Below are 25,915 nucleotides of genomic sequence, written 5' to 3' on the forward strand. Positions count from 1 at the left end.
ATTAACCCTTGTGCTATCCTAGGCACTTTAACGTTGGGAGTTGGGTCATGTAGACCAGTGTTTTTCAACCGGTGTGCGAGATGATCAAGTGTGCCGTGGGAAATTGCCCTCACTGATCTAAACACATTTACCATCTCCAGTATATCAGCTTTGTGTTCAACCAAACAGACCCTGATAAAACACTGAGAAATTAGGAATATAAAAGATCGTAAAATACTTTTTCTTTGTGTTTATTTGATTCTGTTGCAGGGGCCAAGAAAGGGAAAACTACCACAAAGCAGGTTACGAAGATTTATTAATACAAAAACCCCGTCATGAGTAGAATAAAAATGTTGACACCACAGGAGCATGCAGACAAAAAAAAACACAGTTCATGCACAACAATAAATAATGAAAACATGCAACGTAACTGTGATGCACAGCACTCGGTGGGATACGGCACCCACCAAAATAACATGCGGGGTGAAACCTGAAGGAAGTGACTAAAAAAAATGACAAACAGAACAGAGGGTAAATAGTCCGCTCCTGCACTTGATTAGTCAATCACGCTGGGACAGCTCCGTCAGGAGCGGACAAAGTACAAAACATAAACTTAAACAGGACAGCAGGGCACATTATTCCAACACTAAAAACAGAAGAAGCACCATATTAAAAACATTTGATAAAAAATAATTTACCATTTGTTTAAAATATACCTCTGCTGTGATAAAAGTGTAAAATACCTGGTGCGTCGCAAAACCTCACGCCCAGTCTTTAAAACCCCCAGAAGAGCAGGATCTACCTCTGCCGTGATCCTGTCATAAAATAAAAAATAAAGCATCAAGCACTGCTTAAGAACATCATCCACAGGTAAGGATAACAGCAGTCTTACCGCACTCTTTGCTCGAGCCAACTCACGCTGCTCTCTGAGCTAACCAGCTTTCTCACAGGAAGCTAGCGCCATAGCAACCACACGTCAACTTCCTTTTTAAACCCCCTGAACAATGGGTATAGAGACACCTACAGGTGACTCCCGTTACATCTCTCCCCCTCAAAGTACATCGTCGACCCGACGATGTGGGTCCACCGAGACCTTTGCTGATATAGGCAATTTATGTGGGTTAGAATGTTGTCCTTCAGTTTTTTGGGTTGACTTCCTGGGCTCACAAACTAGTGGCCTGTCAGCTTCTTCCGTGAGCTCCTGACCTTGAGGAGGTTGTATCTGAGGTGGTACCTCCTCATCGTCTACATTCAATGAGTCATCCAAATGGAGCTCAGCACCATCATCAACACCACCTACGCCCCCCTGTGCATGCTCCGGAACCTCCCCCTTCACTGAGGCTTCCCCCGCCGGCTTCCTCTCAGGGACATTCCGTAGCTCTGCCCTGTGAACCTGTCGCAGGGGACCGTCCTGACCTGCAGGGGCTACCGAATACACAACCCCCTGTGGAGATGGCCGGCGAACAACCTGATAGGGAGTTGGGTCCCAAAAGTCTTGGATTTTATTCCTTCCTCTAACTCCATGATTCCTTGTGTACACCAAATCACCCTTATCAAAATCTGGGGCCAGACACTGACCCTGCATTTTCAGGTCTCTTTGCGCCCTGGTGTTTTCCATCTTCTGCTGCACCGCTGCATAGGCCACAGCTAAGGAGCTCTGATACTCTTCAAGCCATTCGTCTAAAGGAAGATCATGCTCCATTTCACTTCCCATCAAAAAGTCTACCGGCAACCTCGGTTCTCTGCCAAACATCAGGAAATATGGGGTCATACCAGTTGATTGATTGACAGTTGTATTGTAGGCAAATGTAACTTGAGAAAGGTGGCGAGGCCATCTGCATTTCTACTCAGGTGGTAATGTCCGTAAAAGGTCATGCAGCGTGCGGTTAAAACGTTCACATTGGCCATTGCCTTGGGGATGGTAAGGGGTTTTGCGGCTTTTGTCAATTTGATACAGTTTACAGAGTTGGTGCACCAGATTACTTTCAAAATTCCGCCCCTGATCTGAATGAATGCGGGCTGGGGGACCAAACAGTTGAAACCAATGTTTCACCAATGCCTCTGCGACAGTGCTAGCTCTTTGATCTTTTGTAGGGACCGTTTGTGTATATTTTGAAAACACATCTGTCATCACCAAAACATTCTCCCTGCCATCAGTAGCCGGATCCAACACAGTAAAATCTATCGCCAGAACTTCATGAGGTCGAGAGGCTTTCATTGAGCCCATAAAGGTCTTAACCTTTGGTTGTAATGCTTTTGACACTACGCACCTCTCACAGCTCCTACACCACTTCTCCACATCCGTATACATGTTTGGCCAGTAATACCTCGACCGAATCAGCTGCAGAGTCCGTTCGGTACCCTGATGGCCATGATCGTCATGTAAGGAGTGAAGAATGGATTCCTGCAAAGACTGAGGCAACACCAACTGATTAACTTCTCCCTGTTCATCTGAACTGTAAATGCAGCGGTAGAGCACTGACTCATGTTCCCGGAGATGCTTCCACTGTCTTATCAATTCCCTGGCCGGTTTAATTAACTCGTGCCTCTGTCTAGCATCTGGTATTTTACCCCTTTCCCAGTATTTCAAGAAGGGGCCAAGGACAGGGTCTTTGTGTTGTAATGTGTAGAGGTCTGAAGGAGACAACCCAGGTAAGGTACTTATCTCAGCTTGCACCCCTAAATCCCTCTCACTTCCCAAAGGCTCAGTTTCTGACAACTCCAACACTGGGTGCTGACGCGACAATGCATCGGCATTGGCATTTTGGGAACCTGGGCGATATTTGATGGTTAAATCAAATACTGCCAGCTCAGATGCCCACCTCTGCTCTGTAGCCCCCAACTTTGCTGTTGCCAAATGACTTAGCGGGTTGTTATCAGTGAACACCGTACAGGCATTCCCCACCAGATACTCGCGAAACTTTTCAGTGACTGCCCACTTCAGTGCTACCAGCTCCAACTTCATGGAAATGTAGTTGTTCATGTTCTTCTCAGCAGGCTTCAAGCTACGACTTGCAAAAGCCACGGGGCGCAGCTTGCCCCCATGCTCCTGGGACAGTACAGCCCCCAAGCCGGCATGGCTAGCATCTACCTCCAGCACAAAGGGTTTCTGAAAGTCTGCATAAGCAAGAACAGGAGTAGTTGTTAGAGCAGTCTTCAGTTCCTGAAAGCTTTGCTCACACTCTGTGTCCCAGAACTCATCCACGGGCTTTTTCTGCGTCTTACCCTTTCTTCCAGGAGGGAGGAGCCTAGCCACCAAATGGTTTAATGGAGAGGCAATCTTTGCAAATCCAGCAATAAACCTTCTATAGTAACTTGCAAACCCCAAAAACTATCTGAGGTCGGCCAGGTTAGCTGGTCTTCTCCAGTCACGGACTGCAGCTGCTTTCTCTGGGTCGGTCGACACCCCCTCTGCGGACACCACATGGCCCAAGTACTTCACCTGTTTCTGAAAAAACTGGCACTTTGAAAGCTTTACCTTCAAACCCTGCGCATCTAAACGGGAGAAAACTTGATCCAAACGTTGCAAATGTTCAATGGAAGAGGAAAAAACGATGACATCATCCAAGTACAACAGCACAGACTGAAAACGACAGTCCCCAAACAGTCTTTCCATGAGGCGCTGAAAAGTGCTAGGTGCATTGCATAAACCAAAAGGCATACGATTGAACTCGAATAAACCAAATGGTGTGCAAAAAGCAGTTTTTGCCTTGTCATTTCCAGCTACCTCCACCTGACTGTATCCGCTGGCCAAGTCAAGTGTCGTAAACCACTGTGCTCCGGCCAAGGAATCCAAGGACTCGTCGATTCTTGGCAGGGGGAATGCATCTTTCCTGGTTCTGGCATTCAACTGCCTATAGTCTACACACATCCTCAGAGCACCATCCTTCTTTTGCACGAGCACAATGGGTGATGCGTAGGGGCTGCTGCTTTCTCGAATGACCTGGCTTTGTAGCAACTGTTGAATGTGACTGCGTGCCAGCTCATACTGGGAGGGAGGAATTCTTCGGTATGACTGTATGGCTGTTTCGTCTAATAAAGGGATCTCATGTGTCATTAGATTCGTGCAGCCAACATCAAGGTCATTCTTAGCAAAAGATAGGCAGCTTTCTGTCCTGCTGCACATATATCACAGGTGTTTGTATTACAGTCTCAATGTTTCCACTTGAAGTTCCAGGTAAAGGTGATGTTCCATGGTTTGCAGCTGCTGCTCTCAAGGTAACAAGTTCGCTTTCCAGGTCCTTTATCCGCCGAGACATGTCCTGCTCCTCAGGCTCCATGACTCCTGAGAAGATACTGCCCCTGCTATCCTCAAAAATAAAACAAAAAATCTGCAAATTTCACAGAAAAGCCTAGGCACTTCCCCTTTTAATCCTGCCGACAACACCAAATGTTGCAGGGGCCAAGAAAGGGAAAACTACGACAAAGCAGGTTACGAAGATTTATTAATACAAAAACCCCGTCATGAGTACAATAAAAATGTTGACCGTATCACTGACACCACAGGAGCATGCAGACAAAAAAAAAAACACAGTTCATGCACAACAATAAAAAATAAAAACATGTGATGCACAGCACTCGGTGGGATACGGCACCCACCAAAATAACATGCGGGGTGAAACCTGAGGGAAGTGACTAAAAAAAATGACAAACAGAACAGAGGGTAAATAGTCCGCTCCTGCACTTGATTAGTCAATCACGCTGGGACAGCTCCGTCAGGAGCGGACAAAGTACAAAACATAAACTTAAACAGGACAGCAGGGCACAGTATTCCAACACTAAAAACAGAAGAAGCACCATATTAAAAACATTTGATAAAAAATAATTTACCATTTGTTTAAAATATACCTCTGCTGTGATAAAAGTGTAAAATACCTGGTGCGTCGCAAAACCTCACGCCCAGTCTTTAAAACCCCCAGAAGAGCAGGATCTACCTCTGCCGTGATCCTGTCATAAAATAAAAAATAAAGCATCAAGCACTGCTTAAGAACATCATCCACAGGTAAGGATAACAGCAGTCTTACCGCACTCTTTGCTCGAGCCAACTCACGCTGCTCTCTGAGCTAACCGGCTTTCTCACAGGAAGCTAGCTCCATAGCAACCACACGTCAACTTCCTTTTTAAACCCCCTGAACAATGGGTATAGAGACACCTACAGGTGACTCTCGTTACAATTCTATTACAGACATTTTGATAAGAATGATGGTACCACTTAGCTGCAACTAAAGCTGTTTTCTGAAAAGTTCCGCACCTTTAACTGTCTCCACCAATCATTCTTGAAGGCTTGATCACATGTCATCAGTCTGACCAATCAGAAGTGGTTAAAGTCTTCACTTCCTTGTTCCGATTAGGCTAATAAAGTCGCTCAGTTCTAACAAAAACACCAGCTAAAGCTCGTCTTTAGCGGTGTAGCTTTCCACAGAATTCGGTATCAGACCATGGAACAAGTGAACAAAACAATGAAGCTCAGAGAAGCGATCTCCGGCCGTTATTGTGCTACATCTCCCATGATACATTGGGTTAAAGTGACAGCATCTCGGCGCACAAAGAGTTTCTCCTCTTAACGTCTCGAAACAACAACGAACACACATCAAACAGTTTTTGAATCTTTTAAAAACACTGATCTAGACCCACTAGACAGTGCGCTGAACCTTTTTTCTTCAATGATTTGTGATCTTCACTGGGGGTCCATGGATTACATGAAATCTTTCCACCTTTGTCATGGTAGCGAGAACACATCAATGCAAGGGTGGGGTCATCTAAGATAGCACAAGGGAAACCTGGTACTGAACAGTGCAGGTGAAATTTTCCAGATTCCTTTTATTTCTTACAAGATAATCAAGCGTAAATTAAATGTGTAAACAAGCAAACAAGTAAACAAGAATAAATGGTAAATCCATTAACATTTTACTTTGATAAAGTTCAGTCCATTGTTGTTTTCCCTCATCAAAAATAATCCAAGTGGAACATTGTTAAAACCTTCTACCACACTCTATGGTCTCATGTCTTTGCTTAAGTCAAAATGTTTCCACACATCGGACTGGAATGGTGCACTGATCATTTTTTGCTGCCATCACGTGTTGTTCGCTCTGATGCGCTCGGTCATTTTTAGGTTAAATTAACCTACTGTGCCTCAATCCAAATGGTATTTCCGAATGTCTTTCATAATAGATTTTTATAAACGGTTTTATAAGGGTATAGGGCAGTGGTCGGGAACCTTTTTGGCCGAGAGAGAGAGAGCCATAAACGCCACATATTTTTAAATGTAATTTCGAAAGAGCCATACAATAATGTAGCATCCCTTTCCCACACTGAGGCATGGAGACTTAACATCTTTTAGGGTTCTTTATTCTGTTACTGTAGACCTGCAACAAACGGCGTACAATAAATTCAGCAATTCCTCAATCTTTCCCGCCGAGATGAGAGCGCTTCTCCCAACTTTATATTCCCTCACTGCCGTAACAGCTCTCCCATTTCCCATAGCTGAACCCCATTGGTCCAAACTCCCCAACGACAGGCTGAGCGACAGAACTGAGGGCCAATCAGATCTCTGCATGATGCGTTCAATGAACTCCCGAACTTATCACGCAACCCAACAGCCACCCAGTTAAACTCAGTCCGCTACAATATTTTTAAAACTAAATATACAAGTGAATGTGTGCATTTGATGTAATTTCAACACTTTTAAAGTACAATAAGTCTGTGGATTCTTTTTAATAACATCTTCATGCTGTTGCTAATAAATGATGAGTATTTCTCAGCATTAATGGGACTTCTGGTGCTCTGTGGTAGTTTTTCTGATGGTATTGTCCGGTTGATACGTGGTGAGTTTAAGCTTCATGCAGGCGTTGAGACTCCGGTAAACACGATCGCAGGTTGGTCTGAATGTTCTTTAGATGTGAGAAAGACTGCTCACATGCACACGTGGAGCCAAACACACACTCACAGGCTGCAGTATGTGACGGACAGCGTGTTTTAAGTTGTGACAATACCTGCGCGATTCATCTTGCTTCCTGTACCCAATACCCCCCCCCCCCCCCCCCATTTCTTCCTCACCCGTCCCGATCCTGCAGCTGCGCGCTCTTTCTCAGAGACGGGAGCGCGCAGCTGCAGGCACGACAATTCACAGGTTTCAGGCTATTACAAACTCTTTGAAATAACAGATAAAAGTAAACTGATAGTGGTGGCGCAGATTTTTTTTTGCTCTAAGATTTTCTCTCTCTCCAAGCACCGCTACTACTGCGCGCCCCTCTAGCATCGCATCGCGCCCGAGAAGTACTGGTCTAATGAAAAAACGATTTTATAATTAAAGATTTGTCTGCAAGCCAGATGTGACCATCAAAACAGCCATATGGCTCGAGAGCCATAGGTTCCTGACCCCTGGTAACGGGGTACGGCTTTGAAATGATTAACAACTGACCTCAGATCAGTCTGGTTAGATGTGGGAATAGAAATTGATTCATTGATTAAGTCGATAAATAATCACCCCCTACTGACCATCATCTAAATGTCAAATCGGAACACTTGAAATAAAATATTTTTTTAGTAATCCTTCATTTTTTTAAAAATGGTAAATTTTAGAGAAGAAAATCCTTTGGAATACCAAATATCCAATTATTTGCATTTATATAAAAAAAAGACTGTCTACTTAAAATCAATATTTTAAACAAAAAACAATATACCGTAAGTATTAAAGCCAAAAAAGCAGAAATTTGTATTGTTTTGTTTTGTTGTGGTGACCTACTTTTACCAGCAGATGGAGACAACAGGGGCCAAATTCAATGTTTTACAAATTATTTTGTGGATGCTGCCTGTGGAAGTTTCAATTGACAAGTGCTATCCTAGGCAGTTTAACGTCGGGAGTTGGGTCATCTAGACCCACTAGACAGTGCTCTGAACCTTTTTTCTTCAATGATTTCTTCACTGGCCGCACGGATTAAAAAAATTATGAGCGAACAGGCCCTTAATAATTATCACAACAGTAATAAAAGCATTTTTTGACGATCGTTTCCTGGTGCTTACCGCGGATTTTGCTGTTCGAGGACAATGAGATGATAGGACCATTAAAGTACTGACGTAATCGCCCCGCCTCCCTCCTGGAAATGCTGACTGGATTTGAATTATGCAACAGTTTTCGCAGGGTGGATGTAAAAACGAAAATGCAATCCCCTCTTTGCATTTTCATTTTAATTATGACACAGAATACGCGGTTTATAAGTGGAAAATAAAAAAGCAATTTGGAGGATTTATTTTTTATTTTATTGTTGAGTCATTTAATGGAGTTACATTGTGAAAATGAAAAAATATTTCTGTTAATCCATTTTAATTGTCAAATTAGACATTTCTAATTGAATTTTGAAATTTTAAAATTCTTTTGAAAAGGAAATGTCAAATACCATTTTCTTTATCATTTTAATTAAGAGACAGAATGAAACAGGTGGAAGTAAAAGGCTGATGCATAGAAACATGCTTCCCAACAGGATAACACTAATGTCTTCTTTTTTAAGCTGCATGAAACAAGCTACATATGAGATGATAACAAAGGGGCTGGGGTGCACATTAATGTAAACAGCGCGGATACACTTCAAGCAGGACAATTGGAAAAATATTGAACTGTGACCAAAAACATTTAACAATAAAATATAAACAATTACAGCCATTTTTTTTTACTGAAACTGAGTCACTTCAGCGTACATGAGTCTTCCCAGTTGAATGTCTTGAAACCACATTAAACAGTTTTTAAATCTTCTTGATGAAATCAGAGGTAAACAGTTAAGTTGTCCTTCAAAGTTTGTGTTTGTTAACAGCCCAACATCCCAGAGTTTGGTCCAAGTCATCTTTCTAACTGAAACACTTTTCTCTCAAAAGGTCTGGATTATTTTATGTTATATTTAAGAAGTCATAACATTTAAGAAACAGGATTAAGGTGAAGTGGCCAACAGACACAATTAAACTAAATTGAAGCAATTAAATAATCTAAAAAGAAATAAAAACATTTTCGCTAAAGCCCGCGGTGCAGCTCTGTTTGTTCGGGAGAAGAACACAGTGATTGGCAGTTGTTGTTGTCGCTCCTTTTTTCCATGGGTTTTAGAGAAACTCGAAATTGCAAGATGATTTGCATGTACGTAATTTGGATGATTTGCAGGTATCTGTTGTAAATTTGGCAAGCTGTTTTACCTACGTGTACATATTAAACTGCAACGTTATTGATGCACAGGTAGAGAAGTGGAGTGACTTTTTAGCCAATCAGAATGCAGAACACAATGCCCGATGCAAATCCGTGAAGTAGCGAAACCGTGAAAAGTAAACCGCGTTATAGCGAGGGATCACTGTATTACTGTGACAAATACGTATTTGATCACTTGATTATCAGATAGATTTCCGACCAGCAAAGACCTGCTGTTCTGCTTTTAAATAGTCCAACTCCACTCTGTTCATGATTCTAAATTAGTAGCACCTGTTTGAGGTGGTTAGCTTGCATAAAGGCACCTGTGCACCCCACAATCAGTCAGAAGTCTAACTACCAACATGGGCAAAACCAAAGAGCTGTCAAAAGACATGAGACTAAATTGTAGACCTTCACAAAGCTGGAAGTGGCTACGGGGCCAAGCAGCTTGGTGAGAAAAGAACAACTGTTGGAGCAATTGTCAGAAAATGGAAGAGGCTAATGATGACTGTCAATGTCCCTCGGACTGGGGCCCCTCGCAAGATCTCACCTCGTGGATATCGAAGATGCTAAGGAAGGTGAAGAATCAGCCCAGGACGGGAGGAGCTGGTCAATGACCTGAAGAGAGCTGGGACCACCGTTTCCAAGGCTACTATAAATAATGCATTAAAACGTCATGGTTTAAAATCATGTATCGCATGGAAGGTTCCCCTGCTGAAGTCAGCCCATGTCAAGGCCCGTCTGAAGTTTGCCAATGACCATCTTGATGATCCAGAGGAGTCATGGGAGAAAGTCTTGTGGTCAGATGAGACCAAAATAAAACATTTTTGTCTCAACTCCATTCGGCGTGTTTGGAGGAGGAAGAAAGAAGAGCATCATCCCAAGAACACCATACCTTTAGTGAAGCACGGGGTGGAAGCATCATGCTCTGGGGGTGTTTTTCTGCACAGGGACGACTGCACTGTATTAAGGAGAGGATGAATGGGGCTCTGTATTGTGAGATATTGGGCAAAAACCTCCTTAGAGGTTCTCTCCTCCGTCAGAGCGTTGAAGATGGGTGGTGGCTGGATCTTTCAGCATGACAATGACCCAAAGCACACAGCCAAGAAAACCAAGGAGTGGCTCCCTAAGAAGCATGTCAAGGTTCTGGAGTGGCCTGGCCAGTCTCCAGACCTAAATCCAATAGAGAATCTTTGGAAGGAGCTGAAACTCTGTCTTGCTCAGCGACAGCCCCAAACCCTGACAGATCAAGAGAAGATCTGTATGGAGGAGTGGGCCAAAATCCCTGCTGCAGTGAGTAGAAACCTAGTGAAGAACTACAGGAACCGTTTGACCTCTGGAATTGTTAACAAAGGCTTCTGTACCAAATATTAAAGTTTTTTTAACTCAAGTGATCACATACGTATTTGTCACAGTAATATACAAATAAAATGTTTTTTAAAAATCGTAGAACATGATTTCTGAATGTTTCTTCAGATTCTGTCTCTCACTGTGGAAATGCACCTATGATAAAAATTTTAGACCCCTCCATGTTTTCTAAGTGGGAGAACTTGCTAAATCACAGGGTGATCAAATACTTATTGACCTCACTGTATATACATCATTTGTTGTTTTTAAATAAGAGAAACAGTCAGCCTTAAAAGCTCAAACTTTAATGAAAAATGCATAGTTGCAGGACTTCTTACAAAAGAAAGATATTTCAAAGAATTTTTAAAAACAATTTTTAAACATGTAGAAGGTTTAGACCACTTTGACATGTAATTTAAATTATTTAAAAAAGCCCAACAATAAATCAATTATAATAATAATAACATACATAAGTCAACAATAATAATAATGAAACAATAATTAATAATAATACAAAATCAATAGTAATTCAATAAGAATAATAAATGATAAGAATAAATCAACAATAAGTCAACAAAAAGTCCAAAAGTTAACAACAGATTTACCCTTAAAAAAAGAAGGAAAAAAAATAAATAAGAATTACTCTACTGATTCATGTGAGTGATCAATTTGTGTAACACAGACGGTTTGGTGTCGGGTTTCAAGCGAACAGTCTGGCCAGTCTTATCAAAATCTGTTTCCACAAAATGTTTTGTACATAGCCAGACTGATTTACTAGTTGGGTTGGTAAGTGGGAAAAATAAAAAAATATATATTTTTTTTTTTCAAAGAGCTTGTTTCATAATACGGACGCATGCATATGTTGTTAATTCATACCGCCAGGAAAGCTCAATTTTTTTTAAAACAAGTTTAATTTCCCCCCTCAAAACTCCTTGCCCATAGGGGGCGGTGATGCTCGTAACTAGATGTGAAAGCAGCGAATCGTTTCCGGTTTAGTTACGGCGTTTTGTTTAGGTCTGGTTAGTTCACGCAGTGTTTTGCTGTAAAGGATCTTCGGAAGGAGGAAAGATCGATGGAAATCGTCTTAAAGCAGTAGTTAAACTTCCTAAGAGGCGGTATGTATTTCTGTGAAAGTCTAAAACATCCACAAGTAAAAAATTAGTTTGAAGATATGCATTCAATCTAGTTGTTAAGAGAGATTCTGAAAACTGTTGTTTGAACCCTGTCCCTGCTCAGCGCGTTAACATCCAGTCAAAGACGATGCATAGCGCCATCGTCACGTGACCATGATGCATTAAAGGGCATTTCTGTATAATAAATGCTTTGATCATCCATTTAAATAGGTATTAAAACAGAGGTTAAAACGATATACTGTGCCAAATATGGTTTTGTCAATGATTTTGTCTTACCTTTTCCTCCTTTGAGTTGAAACCATAATCTGAGGACTGAAAGCCAGGAGTGAAAGAAACAGAAAAGCAAATGTTGAAAATACAAAATAGCATCTGATACTAAAAAACTTTTTTTTTCACTGGGTAACAGCTTCAGGTTTAGAGGTTTTTTTCAAACAGTTTCAAAACATACAAAATATTTTTTCTCCAAATGTTAGTATTTCTTTAACTTTACAATTAGTACTTTGGAGTTTAAAACTGTTTTCATACATTAGTTTTTTAAATTTACAATCTGAATTTTTATTGACTTCAAGCTGATCCTAACTAAACCCAATACAGCTACCGTATAACTAGACTTTTCATGTTATAACAGTCAATTTTGAAATGGTTATAACATTTTTACTCTTGTCTAAATTAGTTTGTTCTTTTGTGTTTTTCTTTATGCAAGGAGTACATGATGAATGACAGCTCTAACCAGGAGAGAGCCTCCAGTTTGGACCAAGCAGAACCAGAACCTCCACAATTCAAAGAGGAACCAGAGGAACTGTGCATTAATCAGGAGGAAGAGTCGCTCTGGCTGAATCAGGATGCTGATGTAAATGCAGAATTAAAGTCTAAATGTGAAGAGAATTTCAGAGATTGTAAAAGGATTATGTTTCAGTTCAAGGAACTGTCACATTATCAGTACTGCCTGGGGATCAGAAATGCTGAGACAGACTTACACAAAACAGGTATGTGAAGTATCACTTATCAGATAAGTTTCTGTTTTTTTTCATTCTGAAGTGATAAGGAAAATGAATGAATTGGGTTAAAGCACATCTGTGTTTATGAGTATCTGTAGGAGCAATTGTTAGTCTAAAAGAACACACAGTATTCCTCAAATGTAATTAAAATAGGGTTAAAACATCACTTTTTTCACTTCACTTCACTCTTTCCCTGTACCATTGTGCTTATATTTATGTGTTATTAATTGTCTTAAATTTGTTAAATAATGCATTTTGTGTCTTTGTATACAACAGCTACAATGCCACTGAGGTGGCTTTATTTAATTTACGTTCTTTGTAACTTAAAATTGTGATCTATTTAATATAATTTTTGTTGGTGAAGCAGTAAACTCTGTGAGTATGCATCTCTCTTTTTTTTAAGCATTATCTTTCTGTGGCTTCTACCCCCAGATGTTCAACAGCAGCATCTGTGTGAGGATGAGAATAAATGGCACCTCCATAAACGGGAGAGACATTCCAGTCTGGACCAAGCAGAACCAGAACCTCTACAGATTAAAGAAGAACCAGAGGAACTCTGCAGTAACCAGGAGGGAGAGCAGCTGTTCCTGAATCAGGAGACTGATGTGAAGATGGAGTTCAAGTCTGATTTGTTGGATCATCAGCATCACCAGAGGAACATCACCATGATTCCTGTCATAAAGCTGGAAAGAATAGGTACGTAAACTGTAACTGTTCTGACAAAGAATGCTTTTTATTCCTAAGAAACAAAGTAAAGGAGGAGAAAAGTCCCTGTTTTCTGCTGCTGTCAGTGACTCTGTACTCCCCAGCCTGAGCAGCTCCTCTGTGAGTGTGGAGGAGTTTCCTAATCTTATAAATTTGACATGCTTGAGCATCTTGAACTGGATTACTGCATTAACCAGTATGTCTATGGATCTTAGTGTTTTACCTTTTTGATTCAGTTGTCTCTGATCAATTACATTAGAATAAGGCTAGAAAAAGCTTCAGTTATTCATTAAACTAAATTAAAGGAATTATGGTAACAATTTTAAAAAATAAAAGCGCAAATAATTTAGGTGGTATTATATAGGATGATAACGTGCAAGGAGAGACGGTCAGTTGAGGGGTTTGCCCTTCTTATACCCTGTTAGAATGCAGCTGCCTTTATAGTGACTGATGGAAGATAAAAATGACCACATCTCCTCAATACTTGCTGCTCTTCACAGGCTTCTTGTTCATTTTAGGATCCAGTTGACAGTTTTATTTATATATTTTAGAACTCTGAATGGTTTGGTTCCATTGTGTTTATTGAAGGTTTATTAAAGAGTTACTTAAACCATGTGCTCCAGGAAGAAATATAAAATCTTTGACCCAAAGTTCTTCACTCCAGACTTAAATTAAAGGGCAGCAGAGAGTTTGGAGAAGCTGCTCCTGAATTATACAATGTTACCTCATCCACATCAGAGTTGCTCCAACTCTTTCTGGTTTTTAATCTGTTGGTAATATTTTAAAGACCTTTACTTAAAAGTCAAAAGTCAAAGTAAACCTTATTGTCAATCTCTATGATGTTTTCACATACATGGAAATTTGAAATTCTTTTTCTCTTCAAACTTCAGTCTAAACGGGGAATCTATCTTCAAAATACAAAATAAAATAGAATAAGACGAAGGGGCATCATGTAAAAATAAGTTTGTCTCTTCAAGGCTGGAGAACGCTTTTCATGTTTTGGTAGAAACACCACCCAGGAGGTTGCGGGATTGGGCGGTTTGAATTGTGCTGCGGTTTGAATTGTGCTGCGGGCAAAAAAAAAAAAAAAGCGGGATCAGTGCTGCCATGAATATCTCATGAATATATATTAGCGGACTACGTTAGGCCGTGCGGCTGTTGGAGTCTTATGTACTGAAGCTCCGTGAAGGCACCAGGTAGAGACGCCCAATGGCCTCTGTCATCTAACCTGTTGTTGGGGGTGTGCAGTGTGTTCTTTAAGGCCTGATATCGCGGTCGCGTGTAGGCGGAGCTACCAGCTAAAGTTATGGTTTGATCGCTGCATGGAGCGATGTGTGCATCAATGCATGGTAGACACGAAGAATGTGGAGACATCAGGTTTATTATTTGAAGAGTTCTACTTGGTAATCATGTTTCCATGTTTAAGTTCATAAAATCATCCCAGGGAAAGTCTCTGCTTCAACCCCCGCAGTGAAAGCTGCGTCTGAATCTGACGCCTGTGTTTCCATCTCTCTGACAGAGTTTGAAGCTAAAGCCCCTCCCCCGCCTCTCTACCTGCTTTTCTTCTCTACCTGTTCACCTGTTCATCCTCTGTAGCTGAGAGTTGTTTTTCCCCGCTCTCCCAGTGTATTCTACACAGAGAGCGCAAAATACGGTCATCGTAGGTTTACACGATAGTCGGGGCGCTCTGGCGCAGCACACGGATCAAAGAGCTGTGAATCTATCCGGCAACACTGCGCAGGATAAGGAAGGAGCAGGTTGCCTGGCAGGGACATGATGTCAATTGATGAAAAGAACCTCAAACGAGGTTCATCGTGAGTCACGCATTGTTCTCAGATCTGCAAATCAGTAAAAACTGGAAAAGGCTGAAGCCAAAAAAAAGTATTTTTCTGTCAGGAAAAAATTAATTCATAGATTTTCAGCTCTGTTGAACCATTAATTTTTGTTCCCTCCATGAACTCAAATGACTTTCACCTGCATCTTTACCAGCTGGTTCAGCGCGCTTCAGGCCGTCTGTCTGCGCGCGGACACACGCACACTTTTACCGAACAGGATTTGTGAAAATATATTTAATAATTAAGTTGCAAATTACACAAAAGAGGAATGCATGAAAAGATGAGGCTGGAGGAGGGACATGAATCTCTTTAATAATATCAATACAAATGCGTGTTTTTTTCCTGCGGGATGGCAGACGATACAAAATCAATGCATCTCTATTACTGTGCGGGAATAAATTCTCTGAGTTTTGCGGGTGCGGAAGGAGTGGACATACATATTGCGGGTTTGGGCGGGAGCGGGATGAAGGAAATAGTCCCGCGCAGGGCTCTACCAGGAGGTCACTAGGAGCAACGTGGTAAAGCAGGAGAAGGAGGACACGTTCATCTGAAAGCACACGTCTGTAGGAGCAAACTTGAGTCTGAAATTTGCTGCAGATTGATGTTCTAAAAGTAAAATTTCATATGAACATATAAATGTGAGCACATTTAAAATTTGAAAGATTTCCATTTGCAATTCTGACTCAACAGAAACACAGTAAGCAATGGAAAAAGTATAATTGTTGGAATGCTACAAAGAAATTAATTTAGTTTAATGCTGTAAAGCATTCAACCCTTTGTTTTCCTGTTTCTCTTTATTTATTACACTCATCTTCCGCCGTTTTCGGCACTTAACTCCTACAATTTTCATTTTTTTTGCGTTTCACTGCACCCATGGCTAGAACTGAACATATTGAATTACACTGGATATTAGGGCTGGGAATCATTGGGTACCTCAAGATACGTTGCAATTTGTGATACATTGCTCACTTTAACGATACTATTACGATATAGCGATGATGTGATAATCGATATATATCGTCTCTAAAAACTCACGATATGTCAAACTTTAAGAAAAAGATCTTGGAAAAAATGTTTTTTGGAAATTATTTACCCATTTCTTTTTAGTTTTTTAAACAATAATAATGAACAACTTGTGTCCTATTTGGTGTAATGAAAAACAGACTTTTGTGTAACATTGCTGAAATCAGTAATACTCTGTCTTTGACAAACAATGACAATTTTCATTTTAAAAAATATCTGTACAATTCGGTTTAAACATTTGTGAACATGAACAGCAGTGCCATTATTTAGTACAAAATTGCTGAAAACAGGATAAAAAACGAATAAGTCAAGTAGCTGCCAGGCACATATGTATTAACTTTTGAAAAACAAAACCATAGCCATTGCTTATTTTACAGTTGTGAATCAGATATTAATTCTGTGAACAAATTATAGAGTCTTTGTTAAAAATTAATGACACCATTTAGTGCAATTGGGGTGTAAACAAAAATAAAATTCTCCCAGAAAAAAAAAACGGGTAGCTATGAACTTTCCTGTAAGTTATTTAAGAAATAAACTGCTTTTAAAATAAATTAGCAGGGATGAAATACATGAACTTAAAGTGCATCTAAAAGTAAACATCTTTGTGAACAAAACTTTAGGGGAAAAGCTGCATGTGATGTATGTTTATATGTTCATGTTGTTCTGGAGAACCACAGGCTTTTTAGCGTCAAGACGCCGCTCATCTACCGCTGCTTTGACGAGAAGGGGGGTCAAAGGGGAGGAATGACACTCCTGCTGTTTCCAGCACCATCTCAACCATAGCTCTGGTCTGGGCGTACAGTGCAGGGATCATTTTTTCAGTATTTCCAAGAGGGAAGCGACAGCCACGGCTTTCTCACACAACTCCGGGTGATGCAGCTTCAATGCAGCCGGCACGTCTTTTAACTTGCTGCTCTCGCTATTTCCTTGTTTTTCCCTTCTGCCATTTTTGTTTGATTGTGTATTCTTCTTCGTCCGTCCGCGACAGCCAATCATGCAACGAGCGCCCCCTACCTACCCTCCGAAGAATCGTTTTACCAAAGGATGATTAATATAATGTTTTACAGGGTCTTCAAACCGTAAATAAAAGGTCGATACTTGACAAAGACGCTTGGAGAATCAATCACGGGATTAAATATCGCGATATAGCACCATATCAATATTTTGGCACACTCTTACTAGATACAGCGGGGAAAATAAGTATTGGACACGTCAACATTTCTCTCAAAAAACATATTTCTAATCGAGCTATTGACACAAAATTTTCACCAGATGTCGGCATCAACCCAAGTAATGCACACATAGAAAGAAATCCAAACATTTATGTCCATAAATGAAGTTATGTGTAATAAAGTGAAATGGCACAGGGAATAAGTATTGAACACGCTTAATGAAATTTATTTAATACTTAGTGAAAAAACCTTTGTTGGTGATTACAGCCTCAAGACGCCTCCTGTGTGGAGAAACCAGTCGAATACATTGCTCGGGTGTGATTTTGGCCCATTCATCCACACAAACCGCCTTCAATTCTTCAAGCTTCCGGGGGTCTCTTCTGTGAACCCGGATCTTCAGTTCTTTCCAAAGATTTTCAATTGGATTCAAGTTTGGTGATTGACTGGGCCATTCTAGCAGCTTTATTTTCTTTTTCTTCAACCAGTTTAGTGTTACCTTGGCTGTGTGCTTGGGATTGTTGTCTTGCTGAAAGATCCACCCTCTTTTCATCTTCAGCAGCCTGGCAGATGACAGCAGATTCTGATCAAGAATGTCTCCATACTTTTCTCCAGTCATTATTCCTTCAATGATATGAAGTCTACCAGTACCACATGCTGAAAAACAGCCCCACGCCATGATGCTCCCACCTCCAAACTTGACTGTTGGTATGGTGTTTTGGGGGTGATGTGCGGTGCCATTTTTCCTCCAAACATGTTGTGTCTTATGACATCCGAAGAGTTCAATTTTGGTCTCATCTGACCAGAGTATCTTCTCCCAGAATGTCATGGGTTTATCCAAATGTTGTGTCGCAAACTCCAAACGAGCTTCAACATGCTTCTTCTTCAAAAATGGAGTCTTGCGTGGTGTGCGTGCATGGAGGCCATGGCGGTTGAGTGCATTACTCATTGTTTTCTTTGAAACAACGGTACCTGCTGATTCCAGGTCTTCCTGAAGCTCTCCACGAATGGTCCTGGGCTGTTGGAGAACCCTTCTGATGATTGTTCTGACTCTTCTGTCTGAAATCTTGCGAAGAGCACCTAGCCGTGGCAGGTTTATGGTAATCCCGTGTTCTTTCCACTAGGGTTGTGACGATACCATCGTCCATCGTGATGGGTGACTGACATCCCGATGGAGAGACACCATCGGGATGCCACGCCCCCGCCACGCTGCGAGTCGACACCATAAGCCGCGGTTACATGTGCAAAATATCTTGATAAGGATTATTGATCGAATTAGAATCCAACATGGGCCCAGAAAACTATAAAAACGACTATAAAGGGGGCGTGGTTTGACAGAGCATGGAGTGAGACGTGTTTTGCGGAGCGGAGCGGAATAATTGCCTTAAAGTATAGTTCTTGGCACGATTGAGGAGTAAATTCTAGCCTGGACTTTGTTTAAAGTTGCGGTGACACGAAATAAATACTTAAAATGTCTGGAAAACCATCGAGAGGAAAGCAGACAACTCTTTTACAGGTGAGGCCCGCCACACCGACCCAGCCTGCAGCCCCCACTAGCAAAGACTCCGCAGGTGAGGAGGAACTAGTGGCGGCTAGCTTAGCGGCCCACACCGAAGTTATTAAGCAGGATATTCTGTCATCCCTTCGGAAAGACCTGGTGGATACTCTTAAAACCGAAGTCCGGAATGTTTTGGGAAGCGAGTTGGCATCTGTGAGAGCGGACATAAACGCGGTCAGATCTGAAATACGGGAGTACAGAGAATCCGTCACATCGGAGCTGACGTCGCTCAGCGCCACGGTGAGAGGGATGGAGGAAAGCCTCTCCACCTGCACAGACGATGTTACACTGCTGCAGAACGACGTGCACCGCCTTAACGCCATAGTTGAAAATCTCCAAAATAAATGCGAGGATCTAGAGGCAAGATCACGGAGAAACAACATCCGACTGGTGGGCGTACCGGAGGACAAGATCTGCTCTACAGCTTCCATTGCAGCGCTGCTTCAACAGGCTTTCAGTTTGAAAGAGGCGCCACGGCTGGACCGGGCGCACCGCGCTCTCTTCCCGGCTCCAGGGCGGGGGAAGCCGCCGCGCGTCATCGTGGCCCGCTGTCATTACTTCCAGGATTGTGCAAACATCCTTCGCCTCGCACGGGAAAAACAGCAGATCAAAATGGATGGTATGGCTATTTCAGTTTTTCCAGACTACACTGCAAAAACCGCAAAAGACCGCGCGGCGTTCAATGACGTGAGGAGGCAGCTTCGTGGGGTGGAGGGCGTGCGGTTTGGGATCCTCTTCCCAGCCCGGCTCAGAATCACCTACAAAGGCGAGGAAAAAACCTTCTCCTCACCAGAAGAAGCCCAAAAATACATCACTCAAAATATCAAACAACGCTGAGCAGGTGATAAAGAACACAACATTCGCATTTGAAGAGTATTAGACTGTGCAGCATTGAACTAAGTTCAAGTTATTTAAAACAAGTTCAACTTGGTTCAAATGTGCGAGCATATACTCTTTTCCCTATAGCTTTACACTACGTTCTTTGTCATTATGTGAGTTTGAAAAGGGAATTGTGTTCATGTCTGTGTTTATATGCACACCTATATATTTATTTTGGTTTAGAGGCTTAATCAGGTAAAAAGGTTCCAAAATTTTTTTTTGCAGGCTTTGGTTGTGTCTTTATGCGTGCCTTTTTTCTATCCACTTAAATTTCTGTTTATTTGGGTGGAATTTTATTGTTCTGCTCCGCTTAGCAGGTGAGCTAGTGCACCCTGAGCACTTTAGTGCAAACTTTCCGTGTAGTGGGAATGTGGATGCGATCTCCACTATTTTGTTCTTTTTGTTCTGGGGAGATCGGCACTCATTTGGGGATCTTACATTACTGTTTTTTACTTTACACTTTTATTGCTTCTATTTTATCTTATCTTTTTATTTTTTTACTTTGTACTCCATGTCAGACACATCTCTCTCCTTGTTTATTGCTTTATGAGTAAACCTAAATTAGGTTCCTCGGATCCAACTCGTTTTATTAGCTGGAATGTAAAGGGTTTACAGCATCCTATTAAACGCAGAAGAGTCTTTTCCCACCTGAAAACTTTCAAACCAGACATCATTTTTCTGCAGGAAACCCATTTACACTTAAACGAACATTCAAAATTAAAACAAGGCTGGATAGGTCAAACCTACCATTCTAAATATGAAAATCGTTCTAGAGGTACAGCCATACTAATCAGAAAAGGTGTGCCGTTTACACAGACAAAAACTGTATCTGACACCAAAGGTAGATATGTCATAGTTGAGGGGAAATTGTTTGGGATGGAGGTGATCCTAGCTAACGTTTATGGCCCAAATTGGGATGATCCACAATTTTTTATAAATTTTTTCACTAACCTCCCTGTGACAACCACACACCATTTAATATTAGGTGGAGATTTTAATCTTGTTTTGAAGCCAGAGGTTGACAGATCAAGTCCAAAGTTCCCACCTAAATTATCCAAATCTGCAAACTCAATCATATCTTTTATGGATTCCTACAAACTATTTGATCCCTGGAGACAAAACAATAAAACTTCCCGACAATATTCATTCTTTTCGCCTGTCCACCAGTCATATTCTAGAATAGACTTCTTTCTAATTGACCAAAGGTTCCTTTCTTTAATAACTAATAGTCAATATCATAGTATAGTGATCTCTGATCACTCCCCTGTTCAGTTTGACCTAACCTTCCCAGAAAACATAGTACCTCGACGCACATGGCGTTTGGATCCAATGTTATTGTCTCATAAACCCTTCCAAAGATACATATCAGACCAAATTGATTTTTTCCTTCAAATTAATACCACACCTGGAATGTCTGTTACTACTATCTGGGAGGCACTGAAAGCTTATCTCAGGGGACAAATTATCTCTTTTGCAGCTCATAAGAAAAAAGAGAATGGTCGCCGCCTTGCAGATTTGTCCCAACAAATTAAAGTAGTAGACCAGAAGTACGCCAATTCGCCAAGTCCCTGTTTATATAAAGATAGACTACTACTACAGGCAGAGTTTAATAATATTTCTGTTGAACAAACTGAGAGGTTACTACTTAAAACAAAACAAACCTATTATGAGCATAGTGAGAAGGTTGGCCGACTACTATCCCATCAACTTAGACAATCCTCTGCAAACCGCACTATAAGTGAGATCAATACAGGACAGGGACAAAGGTCCAATCAGCCCATGATCATAAATAACCAGTTTAAAAAATTCTATTCAAGCCTTTATACTTCCCAAGTTTCTGCTTGCCCGTCCGAGATCCAGACTTTTTTTGACCCTCTTATAATCCCACAGATTAGCCCTGAGGACAGAGCCAGATTGGACTCTAAATTTTCAGTTGAAGAGATTGCCCAAGCGATACAATCTATGCAAAACGGTAAGACACCTGGCCCAGATGGGCTACCAACAGAGTTTTACAAAACATTTTCCTCTAAATTGTCCCCTTTTTTATGTAAACTCTTTGAGGAAATCCACACGGTTAAAAAATTGCCACAAACTATGAACCAGGCAATTATCACTGTTCTTCCCAAAAAAGGAAAGGATCCATGTGAGTGCAGCTCGTACCGGCCCATCAGTCTACTGTGCTGCGATTATAAAATTTTCACTAAAGTATTAGCTCGTCGCTTTGAATCGGTAATCCCTAAAATAATAAATCCAGATCAATCAGGCTTTATACCTGGTAGACAGTCATTCTATAATATGCGCCGCCTGCTGAATGTGCTGCACACTTCCCATTCCGTGCACCAGCCAGAAGTTGTCATCTCGCTAGATGCAGATAAAGCATTTGATCGAGTAGAATGGGAATTTTTATGCGCCACTCTAGAAAAGTTTGGATTTGGTCATAATGTAATTTCCTGGATAAAAACAATTTATTCTACACCCATGGCATCAGTATTTACTAATTCTACATTGTCTGACTATTTCCAGCTGTATCGTGGAACAAGACAGGGCTGCTGTTTATCACCATTTCTTTTTAATTTGGTCATAGAACCTCTGGCCATTGCCCTACGAATGGAAGACAGGATCTGTGGAATCCTCAGACATAATGAAATTCATAAAGTCTCCTTGTACGCAGATGATCTTTTAGTATATTTATCTAACCCCAAGCAATCAATCCCAGCATTTTTTAACATACTAAACTCGTATAGTAAAATATCTGGTTACACAATAAATTTCTCCAAAAGTAACCTCTTTCCAATCAATGAATTGGCAGCAGCAATAGATTATACCCCCTTTCCTTTTAAAAGAGTTGAGGAATTTACTTATCTTGGTGTTAAAATTACACACAATTACAAAGACCTCTACCATTTCAACTTAAAGATTTTGTCAGAACAAATCAAGGAAGATCTGACGAGATGGTCTTCATTACCTATCTCTTTAGCCGGGAGAGTAAATATAATTAAAATGTCTGTCCTCCCCCGTTTTTTATATTTCTTCCAAATGATCCCTTTCTTTATACCAAAGACAATGTTTAGGGAAATAGATAATATGATCTCATCTTTCATATGGTGCAGAAAAGTTCCAAGAATGAAAAAGAGGTTTCTGGAAATGCCAACATCTGCCGGAGGTCTAGGCTTACCTAATTTTATAGCTTACTACTGGGCGGCAAACATTAGTAAAATACCACATTGGATTTCCACATGGGGTAGTAGCCAGGGTCCAGCCTGGGCTAAAATGGAGGTAAATAGCATGTCAACAGTTGGTCTGGTTTCAATTGTGAGTTCCGCAATCCCTATAATTTCACATCCCCAGATTCTTAATCCAGTTTTAAAACATTCCCTAAAAATCTGGTTTCAGTTTAGAAAGCACTTTAGCTTTACTCGTCTTTCCTCTTTTTCTCCCATAGTTAATAATCCCCTTTTCCCACCGTCCCATATCGATGGTGCATTCCAGATGTGGCACAAAAATGGGCTGGTATTTTTGAAGGACCTTTTTTCCAAAATTCTAATCATTCTAATGCCCTTTGAATTACTACATGAAAAATACAATATTCCCAGATCCCACTTTTTCAGATTCCTCCAACTCAGAAGTTTTGTTAATAAATATTTTGATCCCTCAGAAGCCTGCCACATTGACACCATGGACGACTTACTTGCTTTAAACCCTCATACAAAGGGCAACATATCTAAAATCTACAACAAGATCCAGGGTATTAAACCCCTTTCATTGAGCAAGACCAGGCTGGCATGGGAAAAAGATCTTGAGATTACATTTTCAGAAACATCCTGGCAACTCTGCTTGGAACGGATTCACACCTGTTCTATTTGTATCAGACACCGTCTTATTCAATTTAGAGTGTTACATCGTCTTCATTATTCAAATGAAAGACTTTCTAGGATCTACCCTGATGTCAGTCCTTCATGTCTAAGATGTAAACAAAGTCCAGCCTCTCTAGGACATATGTTCTGGAACTGTATCTCACTGAGGAGTTTCTGGACAAATATTTTTGAGGTCCTTTCACTGATTTGTGAGACAAAGGTTCCATCCTCCCCACTCACTGCTGTTTTTGGGGTTTTGCCCCCTGAAGTCAATGTCTCTAAATTCAAAGGGAGGGCAGTTGCCTTTGCAACAACAATAGCCCGTAGGACTCTCCTCTTCCAGTGGAAATCAGATAAACCTCCTTCGTTTAATGGCTGGATTAGAGAAATGCTCTCTGTGTTGCAACTGGAAAAATTGAGATACAGCAGGGAGAACAGCTGTGAAAAGTTTATGGAAATTTGGACACCCTTTACAAATTATGTTAAAAATGTGAGTCTAAGCTGAAGCCTCTTTGCATGTTTTAGCCTAATAACCTAAACGTGAAGATATAGAGGTATGCGTACATAAGTGTGTGAATCTGTGTGGGTCTATAAGTGTTTAAATATGCATGGGTACTTGTGTTTCTGCAGAGAGAATAGAGAAAAACATTTGAAAATTTCTGTCATGGATGTACACTTTTCTTTCCTTTTTCTTTTTTATTTTTTTTTCTTTTTCTTTTTTTTGTTCTAAAGTTATTCATTATTATTATTATTATTATTATGTTTTGGGGTGGGGTGGGAGGGTTACTGTGCAGGTTTGTGTGTTTAAGTTTGTATCATAAAATTTCTGAAAATAAAGTTTAAAAAAAAAAAAAGACTATAAAGACTATAAAAACGTTCACATGGGTCACAGTTTTGGTCGGAATAAATCATTCGCACATGCGTAGTAGTATTTTTAAAAACCGGAAGCGAAACTTAGTTTCGCCGAGCGGCTACATTATACGTCAGCTCGGTAATATACGAGATGATCTCCTGAACGTGCTTTTATTAATGTTACGGTTATTATGAAGCGCCTGTTCGCTCATCATTTTAATTTTACTCCGTGGTCAGTGCTTCTTCTGTTGAAAAACGGAGCCGGAAAAAGTCTGCGTTAACTTATTAGCAGTATGCCAGTACGGGCTAACAACATTAGCATGAACATAAATTTTATGCGGGAAAGGCTGCACGTAAATATGTGGGACTGACATCAGCCTTTATTTTGTCGGGACACGACTGGAAACACAAATCCACGTGATTATGTGAACGGTTTCTAAGGACTGAGCGGCCTTTCGGCTTCGAAGCTTACACACTGCGTCAGCTAGCGCTCCGAGCTCTGCCCCGACTCACTTTTACCGGGAGACCCGTCTCCTAAATTCCGGTTGCTCGTTCACGTAGAGCTGCGGGACGGATCACAGTCCTAAGTCTCCCACACGTAACAAAGCATCCTTACTTCCCCTAATACACAAAACTGTAAGTCCGTCTGCTCTGCTAGACACGTCTAATCAAACGCAGGATCGGACCACTTCTTTTCTATTTTATTTTTTTAAGTCACTTCCCTCAGTTTAGACTGGATCATCGCAGATGAGTCATTATTTGGGAAATAAAATAAAGTAATAAAGTAAAATAATGAATAATATTTATATAATAACAAACACCCCCCCCCGACGATATCATCGTCCATCCCGATGGTTGGCTGCAACCATCGTCAACTGCCAATTTAGGGGACATCGCCCAACCCTACTTTCCACTTCCACAAGTTAAGAAATGCGCCTGTAACCAATGCCTTCAGTGTGTTTCAACTACCCCTATCTGCAGCCTGCAGAACTGCACAACATAGTGGAATACTGGAACGCTGAGGAATGTGAACACGCTGTGGAATGTTAACCCCGCCCACATTGAGCCTGTCTTCTGCATTGGTTTTACAAGTTTCCATGTGCAATATTGCCACCTACCGGTTTTTAAGGAGTTTTTCCTTACCGTGAAGGGGGGGGGGGGGGGGTCTAAGGGCAGGAATATCAGTTTAGTTTAGTCTGTTTGTTAAAGTTTAGTATTTTTCTAATGCATTCTTTGTATTCATGATCCCCTTTTTTCAGTTTAGACTGGATCATCGCAGATGAGTCATTATTTGGGAAATAAAATAAATAAATCTAAACTTCCACAAGTTTAGAAATGCGCCTGTAACCAATGCCTTCAGTGTGTTTTGCAACAACAAGGTTGCGTAGGTCTTTGGACAGCTCTTTGCTTTTACCCA

At 41.0% G+C, this 25,915-nt stretch overlaps 2 protein-coding genes across 18 annotated transcripts in view; one reads left to right on the forward strand and one right to left on the reverse strand.

Annotated features, from left to right (window-relative positions):
- Window positions 1–25,915, reverse strand: part of LOC110013423 (uncharacterized) — a 401,209-nt gene that overhangs the window by 243,882 nt on the left and 131,412 nt on the right. The gene's annotated exons all lie outside the window — the stretch shown is intronic.
- LOC105358153 (uncharacterized) overlaps window positions 1–25,915 on the forward strand; it is a 150,421-nt gene that overhangs the window by 19,935 nt on the left and 104,571 nt on the right. For 4 of the 8 annotated variants that reach the window (XM_078934583.1, XM_078934577.1, XM_078934576.1 and 1 more), the window contains exon 5: window positions 13,056–13,319. In XM_078934583.1, coding sequence (XP_078790709.1) covers window positions 13,056–13,319 — 264 coding nt within the window. Of the gene's footprint in view, window positions 1–11,472; window positions 11,608–12,328; window positions 12,612–13,055; window positions 13,320–25,915 lie in introns of those variants that run through there. The other 4 variants (XM_023965640.2, XM_023965638.2, XM_023965644.2 and 1 more) reach the window with 4 other exon arrangements.

Source organism: Oryzias latipes, chromosome 17 (assembly GCF_053564925.1).
Source record: "Oryzias latipes strain Hd-rR chromosome 17, Olatipes_Hd-rR_3.1".
NCBI lineage: Eukaryota > Metazoa > Chordata > Actinopteri > Beloniformes > Adrianichthyidae > Oryzias > Oryzias latipes.